At 41.9% G+C, this 20943-nt stretch overlaps 2 protein-coding genes across 3 annotated transcripts in view; both read right to left on the bottom strand.

The window, feature by feature from the left end:
- Nucleotides 1-923: 923 nt before the first annotated feature.
- On the bottom strand, nt 924-10714 carry LOC138208618 (arrestin domain-containing protein 3-like). 2 transcript variants are annotated; one of them, XM_069166640.1, is made up of 8 exons: nt 10166-10714; nt 6569-6650; nt 5788-5935; nt 4823-4925; nt 4409-4665; nt 3004-3157; nt 2746-2900; nt 924-2172 (listed from the first exon to the last, which is right to left on the bottom strand). In XM_069166640.1, exons 1-8 carry the CDS (start codon nt 10443-10445, stop codon nt 1930-1932), a joined length of 1422 nt encoding a protein of 473 aa, XP_069022741.1. In that variant the 5' UTR covers nt 10446-10714; the 3' UTR covers nt 924-1929. The 2 variants fall into 2 exon arrangements, with proteins under 2 accessions (XP_069022741.1, XP_069022749.1); XM_069166648.1 differs by lacking the exon at nt 10166-10714 and adding an exon at nt 9934-10159.
- Nucleotides 10715-12525: 1811 nt separating this feature from the next.
- mctp1b (multiple C2 domains, transmembrane 1b) overlaps nt 12526-20943 on the bottom strand; it is a 29538-nt gene continuing 21120 nt past the window's right edge. The window contains exons 9-21 of the mRNA XM_069166738.1: nt 20364-20550; nt 20186-20279; nt 19976-20078; nt 19627-19729; nt 19006-19107; nt 18791-18865; nt 17355-17474; nt 17155-17265; nt 16999-17052; nt 16074-16174; nt 15826-15935; nt 15622-15719; nt 12526-15329 (exon numbers count right to left, since the gene is read on the bottom strand). Coding sequence (XP_069022839.1) covers nt 15258-15329; nt 15622-15719; nt 15826-15935; nt 16074-16174; nt 16999-17052; nt 17155-17265; nt 17355-17474; nt 18791-18865; nt 19006-19107; nt 19627-19729; nt 19976-20078; nt 20186-20279; nt 20364-20550 — 1330 coding nt within the window. The 3' untranslated portion in view covers nt 12526-15257. The remainder of the gene's footprint in view (nt 15330-15621; nt 15720-15825; nt 15936-16073; nt 16175-16998; nt 17053-17154; nt 17266-17354; nt 17475-18790; nt 18866-19005; nt 19108-19626; nt 19730-19975; nt 20079-20185; nt 20280-20363; nt 20551-20943) is intronic.

The following is a 20943-nucleotide window of genomic DNA, read 5'->3' as shown; positions in this document are numbered from 1 at the left end:
AAAACCGTCGGAGAGGCTAAAACTAATGATAATTCTTTACTGTGGATTAATCTGCCGATTATTTGCTTAAATCTGATGGTTCGAATTGTAAAATCCTTAGTATTTTATTCATGAAAAGTTATTTAATTAACCACAAAAAGAAAAAAAAAATATCTACAGCAGATTTAAAGACAACCAGCTTGTTATTTTTGCTCAGCAGAGTTTGTTTTTTTTAACTTCTGACGGATGTTTCCACATTCGGAGCATCAAAACAGGCAAAAAAAATGTCAACAAAAAAATCCACACAAGCAAAGAAAAAAAACCTGCATGCAGTTTCTTACCTGTAACTTCTGAAACGGGAAAAGAAAAAAAAAAAAAAAAAAAATCCTCCAACTGAAGTCTTTTACCCCCTGAAAGTTATGCTGGAGTGAAAATAGCATCACTCAAAAAGCTCAACCCTGATCTTTTTTTGTTTTTTCCCCTCTGCTTGCCATTTGCCCGTCTGCAGCCGGGAATTAGGTCAGCAGCTCATGTGAGCTCTGTCCTACATCTGGTTCAGTGAAGGAGGAATCAGCTGAGCACAGAGGCGGCATGTCGAGGAGGAAAAGGAGCTCCCACTGCAAACAGCAGCCTCCTTTTCTGTTTGACTTCTATTCAGCGGGAGGAGGGCGAGGGGTTGTAATTACTTAATGATCTGAGGCATAAAAACAGGACGTTTGAAGTTGCATTTCAATTAATTAACTCCGTGAATGACTCGCCTCTGGCGTCTTGTCTCGTTTCGCTTCCTGTCCTTTGTATGATTGTTGACTCCGCCCACTGATTGGTTTCACCTGTCCCTCCTGGTCCTTCCCACCCGAGCTGTGGCGGCATGGCAAAGGGGTTCGCCGACACGACAACACGTGCCCGCTCACAGCAAAGTATTAATAAATACGACACTGCGCCTATTTAATTTATAAAATAAACCTTTTATTTTATCAAAAGTTGATCATGACAATAATATATATATAATGCACAGAAATGGAATAAACAGCAACAGAGTATATGAAAAAACTAGTGCAAAAAAATCACAAATACAAAAATATATTGCACTTGGTAATTTGAAGTTTTAGGTGGAAGAAGTCATGTTTGAGCAACATTCTCATTTCGATATATTTTCATCTGTAAACAATATTTTTTTTTCTTTTCTTTTCAGGAGTGCGAAGCTTCTAAACGTCCCCGTTCTGGAAAAACAAAAATCTACAGCGAGAGAGAAGCTTCGGAGCAGAAACCAACAGGCGACTTGTGGTACTTTATCTTGGTCGGTCGGAGTTGTGCTTTTTTTTTTTTTTTTTTTTTTCTCGAGACCCAGTCAGGGTTTTTACACCTGGTCATTTAAACACACACACGCACACACACACACACACACACACAGTCTCTCACACACACTCTTTCACACACACATGCACGGTGAGCTTTAGCGCTCGAGGTGGTCGTTGATGCGACGTGTTTCTCATCATCAGAAACATTATCAGTGTCGTGTTTTCTTTTTAAATCTCTGAGTGAATTTCAGCTTTGTTCGCAAAAAAAAAAAAAAAAGGCGATTTCCACCTGAAGTCTGGTTGCTGACGGCGCCCCCTTCGGGCCACGGCCACAAACTGTCGTCTAGCTTCTTTTTTTTTTTTCGGGTTTTTTTTTTTTTTTTTTCCGTCCTGACGTTATAAATGTGCCATTTTAGAGTTCTATATTGTTCTAAATCTGTGGACAGAATCGTCTGGAGCGTAAAAGGCCTGCGGCAATCTGCGAGAGTATAAAACCACTGGTAGAAAAACAGTAACTACGGCATGTGCAAAATTCAGTGTGAGGCAGGAGGAGGCTTCGTCGTCTGACTGCTTGTTCGTCGCCTCGTCTCGAGCGCGGGATACAGGAGGATCCGGCACGGCTCCAAAAATCCCTGGTCCGTCACGTCAACGGTCACCGAATCCTCTCCGAGCCGACCTCTCCGGGGTCGGGGGAGGGTCCGGCCTCGTTTTTTTTTTTTCTTTCCCGTGATACATAATCTGGTGAGGAGCCCGTGGCTGAGAGCGGCGGCGGTGTCCGGTTTGTGCAGAAGTCTTGGGGAGTTCGCAGAGCTCGACTCAGCGGGACGGACACGTGTCGGGTCGCCTGACGTCCGCGGCCCCGCACACCTCCGCGGGGTGGGGGGTAGGGGTCAACCTGAGGGTGGAGGGGGGGGGGGGGAGAGACGATTCCATTTTAACACGATATTTTATTCCTTCTGAACCTGATATTTTGTTTATTTTTATTCCATCTTAACAATAGTTTTGTATTTTTTTTTTTTATTCCATATGAACAGAATATTTTGTATATTTTTTATTCTGCACAGACAGGATATTTTGTCAAATGTTTTGCATCTCCTCTCGATATTTCTGACGATATCTTTAATCCATCTTAACATATTTTTGTTTTGTTTTTACTGCATCTTCATTCAATATGAACAGAATATTTTTTTTGATATTTTTTTATTCGCATTTGACTGGATTTAAAAAATATATTTTTGAAACTGTGCGACTGTCTTCTTTTAAAACTTTTAGTGCATTAATCAACAGAAAATTTAAAAAAAAAAAAAGTTCTGGGTGGAGTTAAAGTTAAGGTTAAGTTAAGGTTCGAGTTAGTCGTAGTTACAGTTGGTGTTAAGTTTCCAGGAAATTAATGTGCGAGGCAAAATGTCCCTTCCGTGTGTGTGTGTGTGTGTGTGTGTGTGTGTGTGTGTGTGTCTATACACTGTACCTCAGAGTAGAGTGGCGGGGGCAGATATCTGAACTCGGTGATGTACGTGAGCAGAGATCCCTGCTCCTCTCCCTCCCCGTCAGACCTATCAAAGCCCTGCAGACAATCCCGCCTGTGAGACTCTGATATCGCCAGGTCGCTGTAGCTCGGCGGTGCTGCAACAAACAAAAGAAACAAAGAGACAAAACGGGCGTAAGGGGATCGCTCGGCGCTGCGCGAAGAAACAGAGAGACCAGTGGGTGTTTTCGCAGCTCGTACCCTCCGGTCTCTCCGGCAGGCCCAGCCAGCTCAAAGTGCTGCAGTTGCTGCTGATGCTGGAGGTGCGGGTGGCGCAGGCGTGGAGGGGAATGGTCCCGATCACCAACGGCAACGACAGAGACAGATTCAAACCGCCGGGGACGTCCACGTAGACCTGGAGGGGTGGGGGGTGAGGGGTGGGGTGTGTGTGTGGGGGGGGGGGGACACAAAAAGAGAAGTTGTTGACTTGGACGGAGCCGGTCGTGTCGGTTCATATCAGGGAGATTCAGCTGCAGGGCGACGCGACTCCCTTTAAACACACTCGAGCTGCGCTGAAGTAAACAACGCTCAAGGCTACGTGTCTGAAGCGAAATGTAAACAACGTGGTGCTGCTTTGACAGAGACTCGCTGCCCCCCAAACATCTACAGCTTCCAGCTAATTAATCCGTTATTAACAAGTTGTTGGCAAGTTATTAACAAGCTATTTGGCAGGTTATTAACGCGTCATTACCAAGTTATTGGCAGGTTATTAATGCGTTATTAGCGTGGACATTATTTTAGTATTTTAAAAGTATTTTAGTGTGTTACTGAGCGGTAATTAATGTGTTATTGGCAAAATATTAGTAGAACAATTATTAGTTCTTGGTAAATTACCAAGAGGTTATTAGCATTTTATTGGTAGATTATTAACATGAAAATTAATAGGAGTTTTTGTCGCAAGTTATTTTATGGTATTGGCGGGTTATTTAACAATTTAAGTGTTTTTTAGGAAGTTATTAAGATGTCATTAGCAAGTCATTCGCGTATAAAGTATCGGTAGTTTTTAGCAAGTTATCAATATGTTATTGTCCAGTTAATAGTATGAAAAATATTTGTAGTTTTTAGTGTGTTATTACCATGTTTTTAGCATGTTATTATTAGTTCTAGTGTCAATTTATTAGTGACTTATGAGCTCATTTCAGTTATCAAGTTACTGACGTTACTATCAGGTTATTGGTAGTTTATAATGCTTTATTAGCAAGTTATTAATGGCTCATTAGTAAATTATTCCCATCTTATTTGTATGATAGCTGTAGATTGTTATTTGCAAGTTATTAGTGCTTCTTTTTTTTTAGTTTTGGTCAATTATTTACATTTTAATGTTAAACAGAAGGTTATCAGTTGTTTTTAGTCTTTTTTTTATTGCAGTAAAAAAAAAAAAAAAAAAAAAAAAAAAATTTAACAATAGATTAATGGATTTTTAAAACGATTTAGCCAAACAAAAATAATTCACCTCTTTCACTTTAATTTGGACATGTACATATTAAGACTTAACCAACATAAAGCAAATATTGTGCAGCCTTTGTTTCGACTCATATCAGTGTCCCTGCATGACGTCACCGGGACGAAGGTTGGTTTCCTTTTTCCTGGCAAGTCGTGAACTCACCACGAGGGCGTACTCCACCCTGATGATGGGGCAGTCTAGGATGGAGGGCGACACGGGAGGGATCTTGAGCAGCTTGCCCTCCCAGCTCTGGCTCTTGCCCTGCTGCAGAGGCTCGCCCCGCAGGTTGGACACCAGCTGCTGGATCTGCTTGCCCTTGCCCTTGGCGAAGAAGGTCTGCGTCTGGTACAGCGCGGCCTTGGGCACCACGACGCGGGACGAGCAGTTCTCCACCTCGGCGAAGATTTGGATGGACTCGCCTTGGAGAGAGGGGAGAAGAGATCAGTCTGTCAGACTGAGAGAGAAGCGACTGTGAGTGAAAAACTGAGAGTGAAGACGGAAGACGAAGAGGTGGAGGAATGTGCAGGAGGAAGAGGGGGAAGACGAGGAGGGGGAGGGGGAGGAGGAGGAGCTAACCTGGTGTGTAGCCCTTTCGCTCGATCTTGGCACTGAGGGAGATTGGACCCGAAGCACAGAACCAGCAGCACAGAGTCTTCTCCTTCGTACCGGCCTGAGGGGCCTGTTCACAAACATCATCATCATCATCATCATCTTTAACTGCTGGAAAAACACTTCAGAAATCCCATCCAGTTCTGAACTCTTAAAGAAGAATTTCAACATTTTTAAAGAAAAACTTTCTTTTAACAAACATTAAATAATAAAGTACTGATGGAACAACGTCAACATCACTAAAAGTTCTAAATACAACGATGTTTCTAGGGAGTAAGAAGTATTATGAGCAAACAGTACTTAAAGTATCAAAAGTAAAAGTACTCCAGATGTTCAAAATCTGGTACAGCATTTAGTATAAAACGTTATATATTTCAAATACAAGAGAGGGGAAATGTATTGTTGTAGTCTGTCAATCTGCAGCCAACTGTATCATATATTTAGATACATCTATAAATATTTATTGCACTTAACATACTGGCAGGCAGACTAGAAGTATAAAAACAGCACGATATCAAAAGTATTTTGTATATTTCGCACCGTTTTTCCGCGTAATTAACTCGTAATTCTAACGCTGCGTTCTCGTGAGCTCGTGGTTACAACACAGGGCGCCGGTTTGGCGTTCAAGTGGTTGAGTTAAAAACTTTTGCTACTTTTAAGGAGGTTTTGATGCCACTACTGTAAAACGGTATTTGCGCACCGCGGCGCAGCTACTTTTATTTAAGCAAAACATCTGAAAACATCTTCAACCCTTAATTTTTTTTTCACGATTAACCTGACGAGAGCTGTAAATATAAAAAAAATTGGTAAGTCTTTGTGGTAAAAACGCTGTTGCTAGGCGACGGCAACGCGGACGGCGTCTAGAAGCCACCGAGGCTAACAACCTCACAAGCTAACAGGTCGTTACTGACATCGATCTTAAATCTTCGTACCAGCAGCAGCGGCGTGTTGATGTCGATGTGCTCGAACACGATGAACTCCTTCTTCACTTTGACGGGCAGCAGCCACGGACGGTGCAGCTCGGCTTTCACCCAGTACCTCACGCTGCCGTGCTTCCCCTCGAAGGAGGTGGCCAGAGCCCTGAGAGACAGCGGGAGGAGGGATTTTGTTAACCCTTTTAAAAATATACTTGTTTTTTTAGATTTTTTTTTTGGTGTTTTATTTTTTTTTTTATAAAACATCAACCTCTGGATTATTTTCAATCAAAACAGCTCTTATATTTCATATTAATATGAGTCGAATCAAAGCAAGCCTCCGTCCGCTACTTCTGTGAGAGTTTGACGGAGATAAACAGCAGGTGGCGCTAATTATTCACTCATCAAATGACGTCATTAAAAGAGGACAGTCGGAGCTCAAACGGTGAAAAGTGGAAAACGTATGACATTTCTCTCCGTTTCGTGTATTAACACGAGGACGGTCACAGTTTCTTTGTTTCCGTCGCAGTTTAAAACATTTTTTTGAGACTTTTTCGATCGATTTTTCTTAAATTTCCTGAAATCAAACTCGGTTTGTTTTTTTTGGTGTGGATGTTTGTAAAAACAGCTAGTGAGACATTTCAAATAAAACCATGTGAGGAGTTTTGTGCAGATTCGTGAGAAAAACAGGCCACAACCGAAAAAAAACGTAATCCGTTTTGTTTTTAAAACTAGAAAACTCATGAAACTAAGGCTGAATGTGGAGCAGCAGTACAGCTGGGTGAATGTTTGTACTCACATCTGAGGCAGGTTGAAGCTGAAGGCGAACTCGTGCAGGCCGGCGTGCAGAACGGTCAGACCTTCCTCCGGACAGTCGTCATCTGAAAGACAAAGAAGACGGTTTTCTAACTACACAGAATAAAAAGCTCAGAGGCGTTTTTTTTAAATTTATTTATTTTTAAATCGAGAGAAGAGAATGTTGTCGGGATGAAATAACAAAAAACAAAGCTGCAACAAAACAACTTAAAAAAAAAATAAAGGTTTAATGTGAATGTGAAAGCACCATCTATCCTTCGAAACAGTTTTTCTGGTCACAGAAACGACACTTTATGGGTTGTTGGTTGTTTTTTTTGTTGTTGCCAAATTTCAAAAGAAAAAGCAGCTTCATTTCACTATTAACAGATGAAGTGAAGTAAAGAGCTGCTGAGGCTACACACCCAGCGAGAGATCGACCGCGACCTCGTCTCACTTCCTCCTTTCTTCTCTTGTTTGAACGTAAACTGACTGCAAATGTTTGTAAACGTCTGTAAACCTCTGTAAATATTTGTAAACATTTGTAGACGTTCTGTGAATGTTTGTAAACATCTGTGAACATCTGTAAAACATTTGCAAACATTTGTGGACGTTCTGTAAATGTTTGTAAACATCTGTAAACTGTCTGTGAATGTTTGTAAACGTCTGTAAACATCTGTAAATGCCTATAAACCATCAGTAAATGTTTGTAAACGTCTGTAAACATCTGTAAATGACTATAAACCATCTGTAAATGTTTGTAAACATCTGTAAATGTTTGTAAACATATGTAAACATCACCAAACTGTCTGTAACGCCTGTACATTTTTATGAATATATGCAACCGTCTGCAAACTGTCTGTAAAAGTCAGTGAATTTATTTAACTGTCTGTAAATGTGTATAAATGTCTGTAAACTGCCGGTAACTGTCTCTAATCGAGTATAAATGTATGTTAACTGTCTGTAAACATCGACCCTGTTGAACTTCAGCTCTGTTCCATCCTGCATCTCTGCCGTTTCTTTTGTAAACGTCTGGAAAAGTGCAAAAATGTCTGTAAATGTTCTATAAACGATCTGTAAATTTGCATAAATGTCCGTAAACTGTGTGTAATTGAGTATGAATATGTAAACTGTCAGTAAATGAGTATAAATGTCTGTAAATGGGTATAAATGTTTGTAGGCTGTCTGTACGTATCTGTTAATATCTGTTAACTGTCTGTAACCGTGTATAAATGCGTGCTAACTATCTGTAAATGACTGTAATGTGGTACAAACGTCTGCTTGTATGTGTGAACGTCTGTAAACATCGCCCCTGTTGAACTTCAGCTGCATCTCTGCTGTTTCAGTCTGTCTCCGTGAGAGCTGTCATTACCGGCTTGTCCACATGCATGTGTGTGTGTGTGTGTGTAAACGTGTGTGTGTGTGTGTGTGTGTGTGTGTGTGTGTGTGTGTGTGTGAGCCCAGTCAAGTCAAGTCACCGGCAACACAGAGCAAGCAGGAGTAGACCGGTATGAACCAGACTGAGCAGCTTCCTCCAGCTGGAAACTCCGACGCATGCATTACAACTCGGCCTCCCATTGGAGAGCGCCCTGACATAAACCGCAGGCAGCGTCTCTGATTGGTGGAGCCCCGACAAGCCCCTGCCCACATTAGTACAGCCATGTGGTGTGTGGCATGAGAGGAGGAGGAGGAGTAAGAGGAGGGGGAGAGGAAGGGTGTTGAAGGCAAACAGTGAACTCCAGGTAGAACCTGCAGCTCTCAAGCAAACACTTCACAACAGAAACCATTTCTTCTGCGGGCCTTTTATAGGAGTGTCACAATAAAAAAAATGTTTTTCTTTCCTCTTTGTGAAGTCAGTTTGTCTTCTGAGCTCAGAAACGACACATGATGGAAATAAAATAATAAAAAAATATCATCTCGAGGTCTCCTCGGGAGCTGCTACTTTAGTTTTTAGGGAATACAAATTTTAAAAACGGTCATTAAAAAGGTGAAAATAACTTTCACCTGACTTTTACTGGAAGCAGAGCTGAAATTAAATCAAACAAAACAAAATGTTTTACACCAAACAAATGTGAAAATGTGCAGCTTTTCTTCAACATATTTCACTAGAAACTCAAAATCTTTGTTGTTTGTCAAACAAAACAAAACATCTGATCTTGTAAGCAGGCATTTCTCAGTTTTCTGACATTTTACGCAGCAAAATATGGAATTATTAAATATCAACTCTGATACCGAATCATGATTTTCAATCTTCAATCATCTTCAATCTTGTTTTCGGCAAGAAATAAAAACAACGTTCATTGTTGATCATTTTCTCACTGAATCAATAATTTAAAAAAATTATGTTAAATCTCCAATTAAAAACCTGAAGTTAATCAATTTACTGACGATGATCGATTATCGAATCAATTGTCGATTGACTAATTGATTAAATCAGCCAATTGTTTGGCATTTGTATTTACATTCCTGTAAATTTAATATTTTGAAGTTGTGGACAAAATAGGACGTGATGATGTCACTTTGAAGGTTGGGCCATTTTTTTTTAATCATTTTTCTGGTGTGTAATTTATCAAACGATTGATCTGTTAATCTTGAAAATACCCAAGATACGCTCATGTGATTCAATCCGAAAGCTCTGGGAAAAATACACCAACAAGGGATATGACGCTTAAAATGTTAAGAAACTTCTCCCCCCCCCCCCCCCCCCTGAAAAGTGATGCAACTTTTTGAAAAGTTGCCAAAAACACCCGGGTCACACAAGGTCATGACCTTCGACCCTCCCGGTATGCGTCCTCCCAATAAAACCGAACAGGAGGCGAGAGTCGGACGCAGACGACAAGTTGTTATGAAATGAATCCAGGTGATAGTCGGAGCCGCAAAACTGTCCGCCGCCTGCGGAATTTACTTTACGCCGGGCAGTCTCGGAACAGCACGAGGATGAGAGGAGAGAGGTGGCAGCGGGCTTAAAGCAGCAGCTCAGATGTTATTAAACACACACACACACACACACACACACACACACACACACACACACACACAGAGAGAGAGAGAGAGTCAGTCTGGTCTGGTCTGGTCCTCCCTCCCTCCCTCCCTCCTTCCTCACTGGCAGTTTCTGAACAGGTTTGAACCGCTTCTAACAAAGGGAGTTGCCTTGAGCTCGCCTTCTTCAGGATGTCATCACTTTCCAATCATCCTTCGTCTTCAGTTTCTGCACCAAAATGTTTGCGCTAAAAAAAAATACGCGTCGGCTGCTCTCCATTTGCTTTCTTTGAAATTAAAAAAAAAAAAAAAAAATACTCGAAGCAACTTCCTCTCCCGAATCAAACTGTGATGTGATTAAAAACAACAACAGAAAACAACAACAACAATCACCTCCTCGCTGCTGCTCGGAGGCTCTGATCTGGATTGAAATTTCACGATTCATGTGTTGCATTGAGGGGAGGATGGTGTCGATCAGCTGTTGCATCAGTACCACACTCGCTCGCTCGCTCACCGCTGGTGCTGCGCGTTTCTCTTCCGGATCAATAAAGTTTTCTACGTTGCCGTAAAAACTTCGCATCACTTGGAAGGATGGGGGAGAAGAAGGTGGGAGCGAGCCGCTTACCTCTCTCCTCTCCGATCAAGGTGTCGTAGTGGTGCAGGTACTCCACCTCCTCCGTGTAGTTCTGCGTGTACGCCGTGTTGGCTCCGGCGTTCCTCGACTCCGTCCACCGGACCTTGGCGACTCCCCGCGCGGCGATGTCCAGGCTCTTGACCCGCACGTCCCCGGTCACCTCCACCACCACCCGCCCGGACACCAGGTCTCCCCCGGAGAACACGGGCAGGTTGTTCTCGTTCAGGCTGTCAAAGTAGACCGCCAAGGCCCTCACTTTTCCCAGCACCATGATGCCGACGACTTAATGAGAACACACACAAAAAAAAAAAAAAAAAAATAATAACAATAAAGAGGGGGAAGTTGTGAGAAGAGCCGTGCGGCACAAAATGCATGCGCCTCGCTCCGGGTGCCCGGAACAGAGCCGGGTCTGCGGCTGTCACTGCTGGTTCATCTGGCGGCTGGTGGTCCGCTTCAGCTCTCCGCTTCTCCCCGCTCTCCTCCTCCCGGGTGTGCTTTAGCTCCTCTCTCCGATGTCTCAGCTGCTGTCTGCCTCTAGCCGCTTGCGCTCTTAAAGCTTCCGTGCGCAAAAAAAAAAAAAAAAAAAACACACAAGCCAGCCTCACTGAGCATGTGCGCGCAGACCGGCCTGCTCAGCCTACAGCAGCAACACTCAGACAGGATGTGTATCCACTTGTGCCCGCAGGCACTAGTTCCTTATGAAAGGGAAGTTTATAGGGGAAAAAAAACCAACAACAACAAAAAAAAAAAGGTTAACACTTGTAATTAAAGAAAAGTTTTCTGGGAAAATACGCACGGAGTATGACTTAGTGGCGTATCGATATTACATCATACGATACGGTATATTTTGAGGATATGGTGTTATTTTAGCATTCCAGTTGTGTTTTCTTGTTTTTAAAGGCTGCATTACAGTGAAGTGATGTAATTTCAAATGAAAGCGTTTTTTTTTTAGTTTTTACCCACCGAGTCAGTAAATCTGCATTACTGATGATTATGTATCAATTACTTGGTGAAAACACCAACAATCATCTTGTCACAAAATCGATATCAAAGTATTTTGGTCAAAAATATCTTGTTATTTGAGGAAAAACAGAAGAGATGTCATCCAACTAGCACCAATCATTTTTTTTTTTTATGTTTAGTTTATTCAATTGATTTATAACAGGGAACATGTACAAAAGACAATCCTGTTTCCAAAAATGTTGGGACATTTTGTAAAATGTAAATATCTGGTTTCTTCTTTGCGTGGTAGAGTTTTAACGTGATGAACTGTTTTCATAGACAGTCATTTTCAGAAGTGTTCCTGAGCCCATGCGGTGATTTCAACTACAAAATTCATCGATAGGAATTCATAGGGGCCCGACAACACATTTTTGGGGCCCTTCAGGACGGTCAATAAGAGACACAACGAGTCGACTCAAAGAAAATGAATCAGTTAGTGGTTCAAACTTCAAGAAATTAGAATCGGAGGTTTTTGTTTGCTGCCCGAATGTTTTTGGAGTTTGTTGGTCGGACAAAACTAAACACCTGAAGACGTCACCTTCGTCATCAATCCCTCGAATGATGAAACAATTGGATTAGTTGAGAAATGATTGTCTAGATAATCAAAAACAACAGCTCTTTACGAAGACGTACGGATTTTAAATGACTACGCATCTGAAATAAAAGCACTGATTTCGGCTTTAGACGTAAATAAACGACGTAAATAAAAGTCTTCCAGTCCTGTCATCAAGTCCACATTTTAAAGACTAAATTATATTTAACACAGTTGTAACCGGAAGTCGAATCAGACACAATGATTGAAAACACCCGTGTGGATCTGCAGATAACTGAAAAACTCTGTAATAATGAAAACAGACGACAATATAAACAAGGTTGAGATAAATACGAATAAAATCAGCTGCACTGACATAAACAGCCGTCACAACTTTGTCTGTAAATAAAACCACATTTGGTGCGAGATGGAGATGAATTATTTACCTCTTTAGAGCAATGTGCACGATGTAAAGCAACAGGTTGGACTTAGCAGAGCATCAGCTGAGTGAAGCAGCAGCACGCCTGTGGTCTCACACACCTGCTCTCCATGAGCCCGCTGATCACTTCCTGTTTCTCGGACCGAGATATCTGATTGGCCGCCGCAGGAGTCCAGAACCCGGCTCAAACACCGTTAACATCTGTCTGTTATCTGGATCACGAGATCCGATCGAGGAGTCTTGGCATTCGGTGTCAAAAATCCTGACGTTTGGATTCTGCTCACATTTGGGATCAGTAAGCTGGAAGGGGGCGGAGTCAAGTGACCTTTCACCTCACCAGGTGGTCACGCAGCACAGATTACACCTGAGCTCCGAGTCTCATCTTTTTTTCTTTTAATTTTCAGCACTGCAACTTACAAAGTTTATACTGTTGCATGCAGTATGTATACAATGTGGGACAAACTACTTCATCGTTAAAATGCGTCTTGACCTTTGACCCTTGGGATCCTCGGAATAACATTTGAAGTAAAAGGAAAAAGGGATGCAATTTGAAACGAGTGCTACACTTAACGTTACACTTTTTCTTTTTTTTTAGCGCTTGTTCTTCTTTTTGTAAATTAGCGCCACCAACTCTCTCTGCGTCTTTTCTTTAGACTCCCATTAAATCATCTCAGGGGCCCCTCAGATTTGTCTGGCGGCCCTCTGACGGGCCCCGACACCCATGCTGAGAACCACTGGACAAGCAGATAAAACGCTGCTCACACACTGATACGGTTAGACATCAATCAATGCGGACATTTTACTGCAGAACGTTTTACTTTCCACAAAACTTCTGTACTTGTTCCTAAACAGGTTTTTGAATGTTTCCACTTGTAATAAAGTATTTTTCAAACTGTAGTATTAGTACTTTTACCTCAGTAAAGGATCAGAGTACCACTTCCACCACAGTTTCCTCCTCGGAGTTCAGTCAGATGTGACGTTTGACTCCCTCTGCTGGCCAAAGCTGTACTACACAACATCTCACACCGATGCTGCATCCAGGACAACAGTTTCATTCAATAAATAAGACACATTATTTTCCATGATAACAAGTCAGAATTTATACTTCTTTTGATTTACCGAAACTTAAAATAACTCTGTTCTGTTTGATATCTCCACTTTACATTTTCTAAATGTGTCTTTCTGCTCATTCACTTTATATAAGTGTCTATATTTGCCTCATACATAGTTTATATTGTTTTAGTTTGGATCAGAGGCAGTGCTTTCATGCTCTGAAATATCAGCCCAGTATCACGTGTAATACACACGCCCGGCCACTAGAGGGAGGCGTGTGTTGGACACGTCTAGCATTTCCGTGAGAATGACATGTTCACCAAAACGCCCCCCAAAAAAATAATTTTGAAACTAATTTTGTAAATAATGACGGGGCTATTTTCAGATGAGCCGCCAGAAAACTAATAAAAAGGAGCGACTTTAGCTAACAACACCAAGATAACTTGTGAAAAAAATGAATGGGAGTCTATGGAGCCGGAGTTTTTTTTTGGAGCCAACCCCTTAGTGGCACTCGGTGGTATCGCAAGTTAAGGCACTTCTGCATCGGCGTCATTTTTCAGACCCGAATGCCACGTCCACTTTTATATACAGTCAGCGGTTGTTTGTTTTCCAAAAGCACGTGACACTGATACGACTCCCTCCAGTGGGCGGGTGTGTGTATTACAACCTTTGCCGTGATATCCAGTTGGAAATATCTCTCCGTAACGGCGAACCTCTCTCACTTTTCAAAACTTCACGAGACACAGAAGGCCACTTGAGTGTGTGTAGAAATATATTTCCTCAGATAAATGCTACACAGTCGTCACAGTCCGTCCTGCTTCCTCACAATCAGCTGTTCTTCGACAGCGGCGAACACCCGGAGTGCAACAGCGAACAGAAACAGAGAGATGTGCAGAGTGCTGAGAGAGTAAACACCGCTTTTTTAGATGAACTTCACATTCAGCATCCGTAAATGCACTCAATGCATACAAGTCATGTTCAGTCATGCAAAAACACGTACAAACGACAGCTTACACAGACATGCAGGAGATCACGTCCTCGATTCGAGGTGAAATAAACTCCGTTAACACAAAGCAATCATGCTCATATTTATGGAAGTCTAAAAGTGCCAAAAATTTAAAAAAAAAAATAAAAAAAATAAATTCATTAAAATATAACACACATTTTTACTTGTATTTTCTTTTCATGTATGCATTTACTGACCGTTTTCATTTCATTTGTGCTTTTTTTTTGTTTTTGTTTTTTTTGCATAAATTCAATACTTTGAAATACAAAAAAGTTACTGATGTTGTTTTGGCTGTAATGAAGACGTGATATTATAGTTTCAATAAATAAAAGTATATACGGTGATTTTTGGGGCCCTTTTTTTTTTTCCAGGTTTACCATCCAACTTTTCTCTTATAAATAAATAAGTAAAATAAAACTAAAATAAAATCTGTCATGCAAACTTTGTTGCCCCTTAACTTTGGTTTAAATCGCCATGGCAACACTCATTTCCCAAACAACAACAAACAAAAAAAAAAAAATCCAGCTTTTTTTTTTTTTTTACTACAAACATAAAGGAACAGCTTCACAAATTTAACATGCAGAGTTGTGGAGTGGATTTGACCAAGTGTGACCGAGTGTGCTTGTATATACCGTCATCACACGGAAGAACAGCAGCAGCAACAACATGCAGCTTTAAAATGAGACACTTGACGACGCATCCAGTTCAAAACGGCACCAAAATGTTCAGAGACCTGATTTAAAAAAATAAATGAATAAAAAAGATCCAACGGTTCCATGCAGCAGGAGCACACCTGCATCACATGCAGACTCTTTGTAACACGTGTACATTCATGAACATCCATAACATCGTTAATAAAGTTTTCGTTTGTGTGGATTGTTTTTGTACAAGAAATAAAAAACAAAAACAGTTTTCTGCTTTGCAAGATTTAGAAAATAAAAACGTAAAATAAAACAGTAACAAAAACAAAAGTTACAACTTCTCATAATAATCAAAATATACAATAAAATATATAAACAACATAGTTTACAGCGGAGATGTTTACAGCTAGCTAGCTCTGATTGGTCCTCCGGCGCTTGTTGGGGCTCTGACCGGGGTCGACCTTCAGCTCCCGATACTGCATCTGTTCACATCACGCACACACACACACACGCACACACACACACACACACACACACACACACACACACACACACACACACACACACACACACACACACACACACACAAATATTCGTGCTTTTTAAATGGGAGCCTATTGGAGCCAGCCCCTAGTGGCCCTCAGTGGTATTGGATTTTAAGGCACTTTCGCATTTCCGCCCTTATTTATTGGAATGAAACGGAGCTTCTTTTATGGTTTTAGGGTTCGACAGATGTTAGCCACGCATTCTTGTGTGAACGATGACGTTACCCACCACTTGAACGTCGGACGGCACTCTGGACAGGAAGTCAAGAAGCTCGTTGCTATCGATCATGTACGGATCGCGAAGCTTCTTGGTGAACTTATTCACACCTGCAGAAAAAAGAAGAGATCGGCATTCAGACTCACATCATATCTCTCTCTCGCTCTCTCTCTTTATATCGATCTATTTCATATTTATCCCTGAATCAGGACTCACCCCATGCGAGCACGAGGTACCGTAGAGGAATGAGGTAGAGGAGAATTGTGGCCAAACATAAGGCAGTGATCGCCAACCAGCTGAGAAAAGGCACGGTCCAGTTAAAGGTGCTGCAGTGGAAGGATAGAAAAACAAAAACAAAAAAAAACAAAAAACACTGAAGGTCAATTGGAGTTGATTCTGAGTTGTCTCCGTCGCCTGGAAACGCCACGACCTCCTGCATGGAAAACGAGGCTCGTGACACCTACTTCTTCATCCTCTCTCCAAAGGACGCCACCTCATCCAGAGCGCTCTGCACGCTGATGGCCACATCCTGGAGGGCGTACAGTTTCTCCATGAAACCCATGTCCTGACAGGAACAGGGAGAAACACAAGTCAGGGTGTTTACTTAGATTTTTATAGTCACATCCTGACTTCGGGAACTTCCTATCGTAGTTCAGATAAACCTGAATGTGCTGCTGGAGTCGTGTGAAAGAAAACAGGATACTGTCGTTTTAAAAAAAAACCTGTTTCCAAGAAAGTTGTAAAATGTAAATAAAAAAACAGAATGTGATGATTTGCAAATCCTGTAAACCCATTTTTAATTGAGTCATCAGTCAAACATAAATGTTGAAAGCGATGAATTTGATTGTTTTGTAAAAAATATATGTTTATTTGGAATTTGATGGCAGCAACACATCTCAAAAAAGTTGGGACTGGGTCATGTTTACCACTGTGTTGCATCACCTCTTCTTTTAACGACACTCTGTAAACGTTTGGGAACTGAGTGGACCAGTTGGAGGTGTTTTAAAAGTGAAATGTTGTGCCATTCTTGCTTGATATAGGATTTCAGCTGCTCTAAAGTTCAGGGCCTCCTTTGACAAGTATAATTTGTTTTTATCAATAATTCTTAGTATAACAATTTTTCTTTCGTTTATAACTCTTTGTAATTTACGTATTTGTGTCGAACAGGAGCCTTAAGGACAGTTTAAAAATGCAGCGTTTGTAGAAATGCTTAACGTAGAAGATCAATTGTTATCAGGAGTGAAATTAATTCAAGGTTAATGGTTAGTTGAATTTCAGCCGCTTCCAGTTTGCTCAGGCGTCTGCAGTAATCAGGATACTCGTATTTATCATGCACGACAGGGAAGAAGCGGATCACAACTGAGACGAGCAGCGGCTCTCCGACACTACCTTGTCATCTTTGTCCTCGTCGTCATCTTCCCATTCGAACATGGCCTCCGCGGACTGCACAGCAGAAAAGGAAGCAGCGATCACTCATCTGATTGGACGAGGGACGCTCGTGGAAACAACGTGGTGCTTGTTTGTTTTTGTTCTGTGTTTTCTCACCACGTCCTCCGAGTCGCTGCCGGGGCAGAAGAAGTAGTTCCAGACGAGCAGCAGCAGCAGCCCGAGCGGCAGCATGCAGAACTCGAAGTTCCACACAACCACCACGAACAGCTGACAGGAAGCGAGAGGTCACGACACTCAGTAAAAACGTCACTCTGTGCGTGCGTGTGTGTGTGTGTGTATATCAGAGGTTTTCGTACCACAAAGGAGATGATGCTCCGCTGTGCCGACTCCCATTCAAAGCAGCTGTTGATGTAAGGGCCGTAACTGATCAGGGCCATGATGCACCTCTTCACCCGGTTGAAGTTCTGCTGGAGCAGCTGGGAGACACAAAGGAAGCAAGTTTTTTTTTTGTGTTTTATTACCATCAACACGTCTCTTATATATATTTATAATAATTATAATAACAATAGTAATTATGGTAATATAGCATAAGAAATGAAAAAATAATTAAGGGTAATTCTTTTTTTTACACTTTTGTGAAGATTTTTCTTTTTTATTCTATTCTGTTTTGAATAAATGCGTATTCTGAGTACTTATCTTTCTTATCTGTATTCTTAAGCTGCTGTGATGACAAAATTTCCCCGGGAAGGGATTATTAAAGTCTTATCTTATCTTAATACAAATGGCTTTATGCAGTTCTGTATCATAAAAATGATGTTCAAGTGCAGATAAAATGTAAAAACCAGAGAATTGTTTGATAGTTCTTTTGTCAATCTGAGTGAAAAAAAACTCCACAAGGACTAGTTTGAAAGAAATTGGATTTCGCAACTTTGTGTAAAAAAAATTAAAGGTGGATATGGGCGGGGCTTATACCAGCAGGTCAGGCATTATTGAACAAAAAGCGTTGACCTTTATTATAGCGCCCCCTAATGGTTGACATGAGTCAAATCTTTTCAGATAAGAATTTTCAGGGCTCACTATCTTCTACTGAAATTTCCCCTTTGCACCACCTACAGTTTAGGCTCCGCAACTGTTTGTTTGGACGGAATAATAATAATAGTAACAGCAATAATAATAATAAATATAATCGGAGCAAAAACAGTAGGGTTCCACCACCGTTGGTGCTTGGACCCCTAACAGGGTCACTCAGAGTCCACAGACCTCCAACGAGGAACTTTACTGCCATCTACCGGATTTTAACATGTATTGCATCCAGTAAACTGACTGTCCAAACTCTCAGTTAAAAATAATTCTAAAATCTGCCACGTGATTCGGTTCTGCTTCAAAGTTTTATTGTTTCTTCCTCGAGCTGTGCAACAACATAAAAATCAGGCCGACAGTTTTTCTGTAATCCTGCTGACAAACAAATAAACAAACAAACAAGCTGCAGTGTTCTGGTTTCTATCGGCGTGTTTACATGTGCAACAACACAACGAGGGCACGAGACCGACTGTAAACTCACTAACCGATTGATACACACGGTCAGTAAAGTCTGTTTTTGACATCGCCACAGCGCCAAATGTGTATTAATCCACCTCTGAAAATAGTCCCAAATAAATACACTGCTTCTTCCAGTTTGTTTGTTTTAGGAAACTTCTGGGCTTCAGAATAAAAGTAAAAAAACAACAAAAAAAGAAGTTGCATAAAAAACGACATAGTCATGATATCACGAGCTGTTCATTTACACGCCCACCTGTTTGGAGACTTTCGGCTCCTCCTCGATGTATTTCTGCTCTGCGGGGGCCACCGTCCTCAGAGCAGCTTTAACCTGCAGAGGAACACACACACACACACACACACACACACACACACACACACACACACCGACGACGACAGGACGTTCAAATCTGAGACCGTTTTATTCTGCAGAGACGAGAGAGGACGAGAAATTCCCAGCGCGACGCTCACAGTGTTGTAGATGACGTCGATCTCCAGGTAGAGGAGTCCTTTGCTCGGACCCGTCAGCTCCTTGTTCTTCAGCACGAAACCCTTCTGCTCTCCGTTACGGATCTGGAACACGCACGACCGGTTAGAGTGCGATTTACTGACTTTAAAGCGTGTCTGCAGCTTTCCAAATGGACATTTGAATCCTTCCCGGAAACGTACTTAAGAGGTCAACTTTATTTATCTGTATCACAGCTTTCTTACAGCGGCTGAACATTAAAAGACATTAACTTGTGTAAAAAGTATAAATAAAGCTCATTGAAGGTGAGTTTGTAGTTGTTGTTTTTTTAACTTCTCTTTTGGTTTTTAACCCTCCAAAATGACCCGCAGCTGTGTTCAACCAAGTTCTATTTTATTTTTAGATTTTATATGTTTATAAAAAATATATTTAATTTTTTATTTATTTATGTCACCAATGATCCCCAAAAATATAAAAAATAAAATAGAAGTTGGTTGAACACAAGCTGCGGGTCATTTTGACCCTAGGACAACGGGGGTGGGTTGGGGGTGGGGGGAGGGTTTAAGAACAAACCAGCAGTCATCCTGTGATTTCCTGTGTCTTTTATGCGCTTTAATTACACTCACGGTTAATAGAGGAATGGCCACTTTCCCCAGGAAGTCGGCGCTCCTGTCTCTGTCCTCGTCGAACAACGTCACCTCCAACACCGAGTGGATGTCTTTCACATTACTGAGGAAGCAGACAGAAGAGGGTTAATGCTGCAGACGGATGCTGACGATGAGGGGTGTCCCCCCCCCACCGATCAACGCTGCATCTCAGAGGAGCCGTAAATGTCGAAGAACGGTCAAACTCTACGCGGCAGAGGCCCTGGACTTTGAATACTTGACACGGCGATCCTTCTGGATGTTTTTTTCTCCAAACAGACCAACAAAAAAAAAAAAACACAAAAAAACCCCCGAATGGACGTAGACTCACAAGGTGAAGACTTTGTTCCACTCTGGGTTGAGGTTCTTGTAAACAGTGTGCGTCTGCAGCCTGTCGTTGTTCAGCTCCAGCACACAGAAAGGGTCACTTTTACCTGAGAGACCAATCAGATTGGTGCTTCACGTCACATTCACATCTGCGTTACGTTAATGTAATGAACCAGAGGAGGCAGGAGATTTCTTTTCTTTTTTTTTTTATTACCGGTTACGTCTGCAGCCATGAGTCCCACGGCTCTCATCACCTTCACCTGCACGATGCCCACGTCTCTTAAGTTAGAGAACGACTTCATCGCGCCCTGGAGGAGGAAACGAAAAGTTCATGCCGTAAAAACAAAGATCTTTTACCATTTTTTTGCGGATAATTCATGCGCGCTGCTTACGTATCGTTTGTACGTCTCGTGGCGCTCCTGCGGGTCGTCCAGCGGTGTGACGGACAGGTCGGCGATGGAGACGGCGGCCGAGGCGGTCAGCGTGACCAGCAGCACCACGACGCCCTTGGACCCCTCCAGCGGCAGCTCCAGGTGATGGGTCTGCTCCTTCGCCAGGTTGCAGAGGTCCAGCTGGCAGCTGGAGCACGAACACACCGAGCAGTCAGTCAAAACTTAGTTCAAACCAAAAAAAAAAAAAAAAAAAAAAAAAAAAAAGATTATCCCACAGAACCGTACGACCCGAAAAATGAGCCATAAATGACAGTTCGGTCGTGGAACAAAACCTCGACAGAGTTTTAAAACACAAATTCAAATGGCTTTTAACGAACGCGTGGTGCACTCAGTCATAATAAAAGTAAAAAAAAAAAAAAAGTAGGTTTGAAAGACACTTTCAAACCTAGCACCGGGGGACGCCCCGGAGAGAAGTTCATTTACTGTTGTTTGTCTGCACCAGAAAGAAAACACACCGGGAAGCAGTACTACGGTAGGCCTCTGATTAGTAATCGAACGACTGAGATCTGGCGACGGCTGC

This window comes from Embiotoca jacksoni, unplaced genomic scaffold (assembly GCF_022577435.1).
Source record: "Embiotoca jacksoni isolate LCO1_2020_lvr unplaced genomic scaffold, fEmbJac1.0.p SCAF_10, whole genome shotgun sequence".
NCBI classification, from domain to species: domain Eukaryota; kingdom Metazoa; phylum Chordata; class Actinopteri; family Embiotocidae; genus Embiotoca; species Embiotoca jacksoni.
Note: the sequence above shows the minus strand (reverse complement) of the source record. Positions and strands in the feature narration are given on the sequence as shown.